This window comes from Carassius auratus, chromosome 9 (genome assembly GCF_003368295.1).
Source record: "Carassius auratus strain Wakin chromosome 9, ASM336829v1, whole genome shotgun sequence".
NCBI classification, from domain to species: domain Eukaryota; kingdom Metazoa; phylum Chordata; class Actinopteri; order Cypriniformes; family Cyprinidae; genus Carassius; species Carassius auratus.
The window spans coordinates 765,306-777,794 of NC_039251.1; the positions used below are offsets into that span (position 1 = coordinate 765,306).

The window sequence follows — 12,489 nt, forward strand, 5'->3', positions numbered from 1 at the left end:
TGCATGTCTTATAAACCACTGCATAATGTTGAAAAAGATTTCAATATAATTAGAGCAATAATTCCTATCTCACAAATACTCAGTCAGACTTGAACAAGTTAATTCTGCCATAACTTGAAGGTCAATTAACATACTTACTTTGCAGCTCAGATGCTGCTATATGATGATGTGCTGCTATATTGAGACAATAAAATGATCAACAAATAAACACCACAAAACAAATCTTTATTAGTCTACACACAATTTTAATGATCAAACCTCTCACAGAACTACATTTAACCACATCAGTCAACCCTGCTATAATAATGGCACATCATATTTTGCAATTAGTGCTCAAGAAAGGTTGGCTAAGGACATCCTTTAAGAGTTTGAGTGTTGCTTTTGGGCCTTCCAGAGGCAGATAGTAAGACATACACAACACAGAGACTTCTACCTCTAAATAGAGATCATATTTTAGGGAACCCAAGCAGGAATAAAAAATAAATGGGTTTACTTCAATGTAAGAGAATGGGATGCATAGTCAAAATACACCTTATATACAAGGCACAGTTTGTCATGAACAAATGTCTCTGAATCAACAAAAGAGACAAATTCAAGTATTGCAGGTCGGCGAGATTGAGATCTGAGATTGAGCTTGGCATCTTAATGCACTAGGGCTCCTTAAGACTCCTTATAAAATGCTGCTAAATCACTTGTGCTTGAGTATGTTAAGCCTCAAAAAATATAGAGATGAAAAGAAGACCATGGTGATCTTTCTAAACAGCTATTTCACAAACAGATATAATACTATAACCTCTGGATAAGTAATTATAGCTCATTCCTATAAAACTAACATCTATGCAGTAGCATTCTCAACAAAATAAATACTTTTTCTTAATTTACTAATACAGCAAACCCCCCCAGCTATGTGTCCATTGGCACAGCTTGTGCTGATGCAAGTATTACTAAGAAACTGGGGGAAAGAAAAAAAAAGAAGAAGTCGTAACTGAGAAGTTGACAGGGATTTGGTTTCAGGTATCACAAAGTTTTAACTAGCAAATGTACTTCCTGAGCACCTGACCCTCTTTCAGCATCAGGTGTCCCACACATCTTTGCGGTTAGTCATCGTCACTTTCACTCCCAGACTCACTCAACTGGAGATCATTTTCTGAAATAAATCGAAACATTGGTATATTAGACACATAAAACAGTGGCAGACCATCCAAGATCACCCAGAAGCCCTGAAACTCACTGAGTGTGTTCATGAAATGCTCGCTGCTTTCCTCCACACGGCTTTGAGAGGTGCTCTGGTGGGGAGCTGGGGCCACATTATGCGGGGGGCGATCCTCATCCTCGGAGTCACTGCTGCTGGAGCTGTCCCCGCTACTGGAGGAGGAGGAACTGTGGGAATCTGAGGAGCTGTCTCCGCTGCTCATCTGATCCATGACACGTGCCTCGGCCATCAGCTCTACACAAACACACAAAACTCAATTATCAGCAGTCATAACTGCAGTCTTCATGATCCATCAGAAATCATTCTAATATGCTGATTTGTTGCTCAATTGTTTAAAAAAAACCCCACAATGTTAAAAAATAGTTGTGCTGCTTAATATTTTTGTAGAATCAACTTTTTTATGATTCTTTTATGAATTAATGTTTTTTTTAAGTCTTTACTGTCATATTTGATCAATTTAATATATTTTTTCTAAATAAAAGTATTTATTTAAAAATAAAAATTATTTTTAAATATACTGACCCTAAACTTTTGAACAGTAATGTACTTTTGTCTGTTTTACCATTTCCACACATGCTTTTGGATTATGGCTCTATAATCAAGCTGGTGTCTTGCTGATTATACTGACTGAACTGATTAAAACCCTAATTTCAGTGTTTCCAGATACTGTCAAGACATAGTACCTCGCTCAATATCATCCATGGGGGGTGATGGAGACATTTTCTCCTTAGGAGGAGAACTCTTGGTGCTGGATGGAGGCTTGTTTCCACTGCCGGTCTTCATCTGCTGACTCAGCCTGCTGGTTTGTTGCTCCAGCCGTGACTGAATCTTACTGCTTCCTTCAGCCCTGTAAGGAAATGCAAATACGACAATTTGTTTACTTTAATGCTTTAACGGAGTATAAAATGAAATAAATGATAAATCAATATGATTTGGAACACAAAAGCAGTATACCTGGTCTTCTTGACTGCAATGTTGCTGCTGAGTTTCTCCAGACGATACTCTCCTGTGTCATGGTTAACGATGAGAACACATTCTTTCATATAAGGCCTTTTGGAACCTTTAAATACGGTGACAGGTGTCGTGGATCCCTGTAGAGATTGATGGGAAAGAAGATTCCGATTTATCATCAATGTTACTGTACATACAAGGTTTTTTTGTTGTTGTTTTTGTGGAAGTAAGGTTACTTAACCTACCTCTAAGTTTGGTAGTGTGACTGTTACTTGCTCTCCTTTGCCCACTTCCAGCTCGCCCTCACATGTTGTGTCTATGGAGGCTGGTTTGAAATCATCTATGATCAGGAAGAAAACATTCATATTTCATAATAACCATGTGTGCAATTGCTGACATCAGAAGTAGTTTAGTGCCAATGCAGAACCTACAGAGGGCGCGTGTTTCCTATTGTGAAGGAAAGTCAATACTTTCTCATGAATTAATTTTAAACCACAGCATTTCAGAGTAAAGAAAATTGTTTTCGTTTGGGTAGGATTCCATTATAAGCGCATTTTTGCTTTTTTTATTATTATTGCCAAATAACATTAAAAAATGAGTTAACCAGATGCCATACAGCAAAAACTACTGGGCATGCGCACATCAATACGGCGTAATTTTTCCTCACACTGTACAACAATTACTATTTTTGCTGAATTATAAGAGGTAGGTTTAGGGTTGGGGTAGGTGTAGACGTTAATAAAACACAATTTAATATGTAGAATAATAAATGTATTGTTAGCTTCTGGTTTTTGCTCTATCCCTTCTAACGTTATCCACAACCGCAAGGTGGAAAAGCACAAAGCTGCCTTCTCATATGCCTGTGCACATTGTTTGAAAACAACTTATGGTTTCAGTATCAACGTAAAAAACAGACCCTTTTTTCAAAATATAATTTATTTGTATGTGTTTATATAAATATGCTAATAAAGAGATAATGTAAAACATGACACTTACATCGTACCGTGTGGAATGCACTTTTAGGTTGTTTCTCAAAGGTTTCGCCTAGTTTGAGCACGTGTTCTTGATTGTCAAAGTTTGAATATGCTGTTCCATTCATTCTAATCACAATTTTGTAATCATATGTTACCAGTTTTTAACTTTATGCTTGGTTCGATACCAACTACGGCAGAAATAGACACCTCACTTCTGGAGTATGGACCCGTTGCTTGCGCTTGCTACGCTGTGATTGGCTGTGTTTTCGGAGTTAGTCACGCTTCATTTGAGGATTTCTCCACTGTAATTGGCTAAGAACACTGTCAGTCAACGCTGACGCAACGTCAGACGGAAGTGTCCATTTTTTAACCCCAACCCACGGGGGCCCTCTAGTGCTCTTTAAGAAAATGGAACTTTTTAAATAACAAATTCTAGTCGCTTTTCAGTAGCACTAGCAGCAACACAAAAAATATTGCGCCGTAGTTTAAGTCCAGAAATATATATTTAAGGTATGTTCAAAGCTGGTAATTTAACATATAATAAATTAATAATAAAATTAATAATTATTTTACATCGTATTAAACAAATTATACTTCCATATCAGCGGAATAATTTCACATTTTGACTATAGAGTAGCACAAACGTGCAATTTTATGCCATTTACGTACTTTGAAAAAACACTATACTCTGATTTCCATTCACACAGACAGATTACGGGGTCCTAGGCAGCTTTCTCGGGGGTCGTCGCCAGCCGGTTCATTCACAAACATCACGTGTGTCCCGCCTGTAACCGGCAGAATCGTGTTTGGATGAAACCGTCACGCCGTCATCTCTAGGAAACGAGTGACTGTAAGTATGAGCATCTACCAAACAGTCATTGGACCTGTATCTAGATTTGAATGAGTCGGTTGTGATGAATGTGATTCACGGCGTTTAGTTCATTAACAGCGCAGACTAAATGAATGGACTGTCGAGTTTTCATTTATTATTTGTGAGCGAGGTTTTCCATCCTGCAAGCGTCTTTCAGTTTACTCCAATTCTCTGAGTCTAAGCTTCGGCTTTTATTTCTTCACAGGAGGATACCCTAATTAAAGCAACAGCTTTATTTTTGGATGTCATTCATAAGCAAATAAAGAAGTGCAGGATCTCTGAATACTTAATTCATATCTCTACATATGGTCATTAAAAGTCAATAGACAGACAATAGCAGACGCATGTGATTGGAGGGAATTAGCAGGTTGCTGGGTGACTGTCTTCACTCTTAAGACCAATTATGGGGTGAAGATGACTGGAAATTTGCCATTATTTGTCCATAACAGATGGAGACCAGCTGACATTCTTAGATTAGACGTTCTGCATTTGATCCCAATGACATATATATATGGACATTATACCTTTAACTGCACAACATATTATTTTAAATATATATTCTAAAGATTAAAACCACATTGAAAATCTTTTTATCATGTAATCATCATAACATTGATCTTGCACCTTAGAGGTCATGCAATCTCAAGAAATTCCTAACTCGTAATGAAAGAAAACTATTAGAATAAAGTGGCATTGGCATATGTTGCACACAGACATGGTGGACTCAGAAATGGTGGAGAGAGGATGATTGTTCTCCATTAAATGATTGGCTGAGATCAGGACTCCTGTGCACACAGACTGCATTATCTAAGTAATGGTCATCAGGGGAGGCATTACAGGATTGCTGTTCTTTCCTCAGTTGCTTACTGGACAAATAAAGTTGCAGTTAAATTTAATGAGAGCCGACAGCTGTTTTTTGCCTCAAACTTTTGCAGTTTAGTAGTGATGCAAAAAAAAAAAAAAAAAAAAAATATATATATATATATATATATATATATATATATATATATATATATATATATATATATATTTGTCACAGACGTTGCTACAATTAAGCAAGGTTAAAAAGATGATTTGGTCATGTGCATAATGCATCGTGGCATTAAAAAAAAAATCAACTTCTCCAAACGAAGGTAGTGAGATAAATAAGATCTAAAGTGAAATGAAATCTAGTGCCTATTTCAGTGTTGTGTAGACTACTATACATCAAAATTGTATTTAGCTATAGACAAGATAAACTAAAAACACAGTAAATGACCTTGACATGCATCATGGTCACTAGCTGGAGACTTGACAGGAGAGCTGCAAGGACAGATGAGCTCAGAACTGCTCAGTATGAGTCACTCGCAGCATATTTGCTTATCTCCTGCAGATTACATGTAGTATGTCACCTACTTTAAATGTGTTTTATTTAAACAAACTCTTAATGTTCCATAATTGAACTTAGCTAAGATGCAAATGACGTTATATAGCTACTGTTTGTTTTGCCTAGTCAAGTGTGAATGTTCTTCGGAAGGTCTACCACAAGAACAACATCATATCAGTCTAGCCTTGCCCATGATACAAGGCATGCTACATTTATTTTGAGAGAGAAAAATCCGAAAACTAGAACAACACATTACATTATCATATTATGATGTTGATTTTAGAATGAATAAATTACCACAGCATGATGACTAAAGAGGGCGAGATATGTGTATATATGTATATGCAGCTACATTTGACACAGCTCTTGTTCAGCTTATATAGCTCTGATATAACACGTCTCATGATGAATGTCCTCCCTGTTGTGTTTGTATTGTTTTGTTCTTAAATAAAGTCTAGGTCACCTTGTCAGTAGAAAGGACCAATATGTGTTGGGTTGTTAGAAATGTGCACAATGTCAGAAAGGTTGTAATAGGCTTTATTCACTGTTGAGTGTTTATTAAAATGCATTATCTTATTGAGGTGTCTGCAGAACCGCTGTGTGTAGAATATGTTATTTTCTAAAATGATAACATGAGCACTCAACGTTCAAAGGCCTCCTGTTTTTACTGTACATTGCTGATGCATAGTTTAAAGTTGCAATGAAACGGAGTAGTGACAGAAAAAAATGTAGGGTGGGGACTTGGTTCAATGCATCTGTTGTTACATTCAGAAATGAAGACAGATGAATTTAATCTTGTAGTGTCAGGGTGTAAGAGGACTACATGATTGGAGAATTACTGCTTACAGTACATAAGATAATTCAGTTGTTTCACTGTAAGATGATTTTATATGAAAAAAAATCAAAGGTCAGTTAAAAAAATAATTTAACAAAGACCGATGAACTGTTAAATATAATCAGCAATATGCATTTAGAAAACCGATAAGGTGAATTTTCATTTCATGCTGATTTTTCATTTATGCCCCCCCCCCCCATTTTTTGACTACACCAAACCAGCAAGTAAATCTCATGATATTCAATTATGAGTGAACATATGAGAGCCCAAATGCAGCATATTCCCCTTCTGTAGTACAGCAGGAGTCATTTTCATTTGAACACTTTCATATTAACAGTCTAATGTTTAAGTAGGTATTGTAGTTCAGCTGAATCAGCAGATCTGTGCAATCATGCTCCTTGATAAAAACAGGTTTGTTTCCAAAGCAAAAGGCATGACTGAAATAATCATGTTCTCCCTCTCTAGCCAGAAAAACAAATTTAGGAAACGGCAGGGGCCCGGATTAAATGAACAGTTTTCATTTATATACTTATTTGTGTCTAAAATACAATATAATGAAGTCAGTCCCTTTCCCTATAGCTTTAGCAGTATCTACAATAGACCCTTTCATATTCTGTATCATGTGGTAATAAAGAGTTTACTATATCAGCGGAGGCATCAATGCAGTAGACATGCAGTGCTTTTTTGGCTCCTTGTTTTACATTATCACTTGGATTTTTCTGAATGACTGGAGGACTGTTTTTTTCATAGTTGTTTTGACGAACTACAGGCCATCAAGGGGTTACTGATTCATTCAGTGTGAAGCATAATATTCGGTCTACATCAAGGCTGGTGAAAAAAAACCTAAATTTTCAGAGATGAAATGGCCACATTGTTGGTCGCAATATCATCCCTGGCTGTTACCGGGGCTCATCTGCATAGCGTTCAGCATCAAATGCATTGAATATTCTGCATTACAATAGTACCGTGCTTGATGTCTGCTGAAAGGGCTTGATAAGACCCCTTTTGTTGTGTAAATACTGATGCCATCAGGAGTTTAGCTCTTCCTTCTGTTTTACATAAAGTTGACTTAGAATCAGCACTCTATTCATTCAATTTAATCAATGAATATGTACCCTTTTGACCAAATATGGGCCACTTCCTGATACCACTCACTTCCTGAGGCTGGTTGAAACCATTTACAAACGGCAATTGTATACAGATGATTATAAGACATTAAATTGCTATTGAAGAACTAGACTCTCTTACCCCAAGCAAGGCAATCATATAAAAGGTTTTAAAGGGACTTTGATATCAAGACTTAACATCTACAGATTTTAAACTATACAATCTAAATAAATATTAAAACAATTTTGTTCTGTGCAAACTGCAATGTGAATAAACTATGGTGCCCGGGAGGGGACATGTTCGGTTCACATAATTTTGTATTTGCCACGACATATTATGTGATATTATGTCGTGGCCACAAGATAATTTTGTTGAGGTAACGACATCCTACTGTTGTGGCCTCGAGATGTTATGTTGAGGGAATGACATCCATTTCTCGTGGTCATGAGTTTAATGCGTAAACAAACCTGCGTGACCATAGCAACCCGGGATTATCAGAGATGGATTCATCAATATTTTATTTTGAATTAAGAAATTATTATATTATACAATGTTACTTCCCTGGGCACCGTAATAAACAACATTGCAAATGAGTTTACCTCATCGTACACTGCCGTGGAGGACAAGCAACCATATATTAGAAGGGCAAAACACTGTTTATGCTGTGCAAAATTAATGTGCAGTGATGTTTTGCATGGACTGAAAACAGGGATATTGTGTGTAGAGCATAAAAGGCTAATTCTAATTGATTGTTTAAGGTATACACTTAAAATGTAAAAAAGAAAAATATAGTAAATGAAATTTAGCGGAATGTGCAGATTACTTTTTATTTATTTATGTTTTGGTACTCTGTGGTTATTCTGCATCATTTCAATGATGAGGCCACATCAAACTTTCAAAATGAAAGTTCTTTGAGGGCTTGTCCAGACCTCCTAACCCTGAGCATGTAAAGCTAATGTAAGGTTACAAAGCTGTGTTTTGAAGGGAAACATTGTATGGTATGATCTTGTGGGCAAATATGAATTTATGGTATCATTAGAAGACACCTAGACTGATAGATGTCCATCTTGGGAATTAAAGGGATAGTCCAAAAACAAAAATTCTGTCATTAATTACTCACCTTAATGGTGTTCCAAACCCGTAAGACCTTTGCTCATCTTCAGAACACAAATTGAGACTTTTTTGATTAAATCCATGGGTTTTCCAACCCTCTATAGACAGCAAGGATACTACCACAGTCAAGCCCCAGAAACATAGTAAGGACATCGTTAAAATTGTCCATGTGACATCAGTGGTTCAACCGTAATTTTATGAAGCTATGAGAATTATTTTTGTGTGCCAAGAAAACAAAAATAACTTTTTTCAACAATTTCTTCAGGCTTTTTCTTCATTGTTAAATAAAGTAATTATTTTCGTTTTACGGTTTGGTGACTAGGGTTGCAAAGGGGTGAAAAGTTTCTGGTACATTTCTGGAAACTTTCCAGAAATCCCTGAAAGATTCCAAAACAATCCTGGAAATGTTTCTGGAAATTTTGCACCTTTTTGCAACCCTATTTCTGAATCTTATTAGGTCAGAAAGCTCTCAGATTTCCTCAAAAATATTCTAATTTGTGTTCTGAAGATGAACGAAGTCCTTACGGGTTTGGAACAAGATGAGGGTGAGTAATTAATGACAGAATTAAAATTTTTGGGTGAACAATGCCTTTAATGATAATTTTTTCTTCTCATTGTGTAGGGCACTTAATAAGAGACCCATTAACCCACAGAGAGAGCGATCATTCAGATCCTGCCTGTAAGAATGTGGGTTGGTTATGGTTATATAACCATTGACATGTCTTTAGATTGTCTGGCCCATTAATGGACTAAACTTTCCATTCACACACGAAACCATATGTCATTTGTACATAGCAGCTTCATTGAAAGAGGAGGAATCAATACCTTGTAGTCTCACTGACATTGTCCCATGCACGAATGACAATACATTCCTGCTGTACATGTTTGCATCCCCAGTCGTGACTCGTCTGAGGAATGTGGGACAGTTCCCATGCTGTTTCCTAGGCTCAGAGTAGCACAGGAAGTGATGCCAGCACCAGCCACCACTTCAGTACGGCACATTAAACATATGCATCTATATGAGCAATGTACCGCATGCACACTGACCCACATCTGGCACATTATATATGCATATCACATCAGTTTCTTTGCTCAGCTTATAGAGTTGATAGAGATGCTCATGCACCATCAGTATGTGTGTCAGTGTGTTAAACCCAGCTGCCCTCTCCCTTTATTTGTGTCAGCTTGTATTGTGAGCCCTTTTCTCAAGGTACAATTGATCGTCTCTCATCCGTCCACCAATATTGTCTCCCATAATGGTGCCAAATATAGAATATTGAGCCCTAGAGCTAAACTAATACATTTTAATGACATCCTACACGAATATTCAGTTCAGTTAGGTCTAGTTTTTAGCCACTATAGAATAATGTGTCAGTGCATTCTCAGTGAACTCATTGTGGTGTTTTTTTTTTATTATCACAGTAAAAGGATAACAAATAGTTACAGTTCTGTAGGTTTAACCAACCGTTTCATCAGTGAATAATTTTTTTTAACTTGGTTTTGAATCATTATGCATCAGAATTTTTGCAGTAACCCCTTATATATTAGCAGCTGTTTGCTTAGTTTGACCGTTTTGTGAATGCCGTTTCAGATTTTTGGTCTTGCTGCAATTTCTGCGTCAGAGTACCAAATATAGTCCCACTGCTGCCGAAATAAAGAATTTTATAATGGAGAGGCAAATCTTGTTGAAAGAGAATGGTGTTTATTTATTAATTCTTTTTTTTTTTGGACCTGTGTGAAAGGCAGTCTGTGCTCCAGTGATCACTGTGTGGAGCTGGGTATATGAATTATTGAGGCTTGGTAGAGCCCTCATAAATTAGGAATGGCGAGTCTTTGGGCAGAGTGACGGCCGCTGCTCTGTGGCCGCTCTGTTTCTTGAGTGTCATGGCCACCAGCTTGAGACTCTCTCTCTCTCTCTCTTTGAGCCCAGAAGCCCATCAATCACTTTAATGCTTCCCTTCTCCCAGACCCACCAACTACCACTGTGTATTCAAGATCTGGATCCATTTTGTGCATTTGTCAGTTTAAAAATGCTTTAGTCACTGCACTCTGAATTGATGTTTCTTCAACTGAAGGCACTTTTGTGTTCAATGGGTCGATTTGTATTAAAACTGTGTGGTCACAGTAAAACTTTGAACCTTGGTAGGTCATGGGAAAGTAAAAAAAAATTTTATAGATACACTAGTACCATTCATTCTTGCGATCAGTAATTATTGTTAAATAAATATAAATATTTTCGTTTGTTACAAAGTCTACTTCATACAATGTCCAACTCATTTGACTTGCTAAAGCTAATCTAGTGTTTAGAATTTACACTAATCCATATTATATTTTATATGGATTTGTTGTTGTTTTACTCTTGTTCCAGACAAAGAATTCCATCATAAAATATGAATTATTACGTATGTTTAATATATAATATATTACTTTTGAACAGAATATTTGTAATAATTTTTAATAAAATGTAAAAAATTTCATCAATAAAAGAATTAGGATGTATTCATGGTACTTTTAAGAATAGTGTAGACCTGCTGCTAAATATCCCCCCCAAAAAATGATGTCTGTGTATGTAATTGAAACTATACAAAATTTTTGTAGTGTTTCAATGTGAATCAGATGATATGTTTCACTGACCATATAGTGTCTGTTATTTGCCTGTGTTACTGCTCATAAATAGACTATATACTGTAAATCCAGCCCTCTGGAGAAGCATTCAAGCTAATGGATGAAGCTTTACTGGCTGTAGTGTATTAAACCATCCCCAACTGAACCACAGGGACCTGGGATTTTATTTTGATCCCACCACAAGTGCGGTTGGCCATTAAAGTGCTAAACAGATACATATCATAAAAAAAAACCTGTTAAAAGTGTTAAAAGTGTAAATTTGAGTGTCTCCAGGTTGCTCGATATTAAATGCTGGTAATGCATCGGTCGCCGAACTCCTGCTCTTGATCCCAATACATCACTGAGGTATGACAGAGGCAAAGAGGAAATCCCTTCCTTAACCCGCTGCAGCCCTGAGCCCCAGAGATCCAGTTTCAGGGTTACAGCAGACTGACGAGGCTTGACAGGCTCAGCTGATGTCTGTTCAGCGCTCTGAAGGCTGGAGGAGCTGAGAAGCATGTGCAGTAACACGGAGGATTAGTTCTCTCCATATGCCCCAGTCATGACAACCGCACGCAACATACTGTAATTACACAGCACAGCCAATATGCTTTGAAAGCCCTCTCATGGGAATACAGAACAATCCTGCACTGCGTTCCAGTAGAGATTACTGGAACTGAATTATTTAGATTTTAAAATATTTACTTTATTTATTTAATAATTAAAACCCCAGATAAAGTAGCTTATTTATTTAGATTTATATAATTTATTTTTAAATAGGTATTTATTTATTTATTATTTCACATTCATGTATGTATTTATTTAAATTATTTAAATTCAGAACTTTTAAATTAAATATATATGGTATATTTTAATACAACTATTATTATAATTATATTATAATATTGCTAATTTAAATAAAACTTGTATTCATTTTTTGGATAATTATTTATTTTTCAGACTAGCTTTATAGATTTAGATTTGCATTTATTTATTTTCTAGATAAATATTTATAGACATTTGTATTATAAAATAATACAAATAAAAAACTAGGTAGTTTTAAATGTATTTATTTTATTTTTATTTAATATAAATATATATATATATATATATATATATATATATATATATATATATATATATATATATATATTATTTTTAAATGTGTCTTATCCAGTTTATTGTTATTTATTTTATTATTTTATTAAATATAAAGATTATAGATATATGATTTTTATACATCTATTTAACAATAGATAAACATAACATTAACACCTAAACAAACTTGTTAACCTTGCTAATTCACTAATTGGTTTTTGGACATTCCTTTTGTCAAATCATTTTTTCAATCAATTTAAATTAAACTGAATTTAATTGTATCAAACTGAAGACAGAAGACAATGTCTGAGAAACTGATGTCAGAGCTACAGTTACAACTGCCTTATTTAGCTCCGT

General features: G+C 35.7%; 2 protein-coding genes across 2 annotated transcripts in view; one reads left to right on the plus strand and one right to left on the minus strand.

Moving 5' to 3' along the window:
* Nucleotides 1–204: 204 nt before the first annotated feature.
* On the minus strand, nucleotides 205–3,382 carry LOC113108127 (ELL-associated factor 2-like). The gene is made up of 6 exons (XM_026270961.1): nucleotides 3,161–3,382; nucleotides 2,410–2,504; nucleotides 2,168–2,304; nucleotides 1,897–2,060; nucleotides 1,232–1,447; nucleotides 205–1,147 (listed from the first exon to the last, which is right to left on the minus strand). The coding sequence occupies exons 1-6, from the start codon at nucleotides 3,261–3,263 to the stop codon at nucleotides 1,098–1,100; spliced, it is 765 nt and encodes a 254-aa protein (XP_026126746.1). The 5' UTR covers nucleotides 3,264–3,382; the 3' UTR covers nucleotides 205–1,097.
* A 182-nt stretch (nucleotides 3,383–3,564) lies between these two features.
* Nucleotides 3,565–12,489, plus strand: part of LOC113108129 (uncharacterized) — a 36,619-nt gene continuing 27,694 nt past the window's right edge. The window contains exons 1-2 of the mRNA XM_026270963.1: nucleotides 3,565–3,648; nucleotides 3,846–3,988. The gene's annotated coding sequence lies outside the window, so the exon portion shown is untranslated. The remainder of the gene's footprint in view (nucleotides 3,649–3,845; nucleotides 3,989–12,489) is intronic.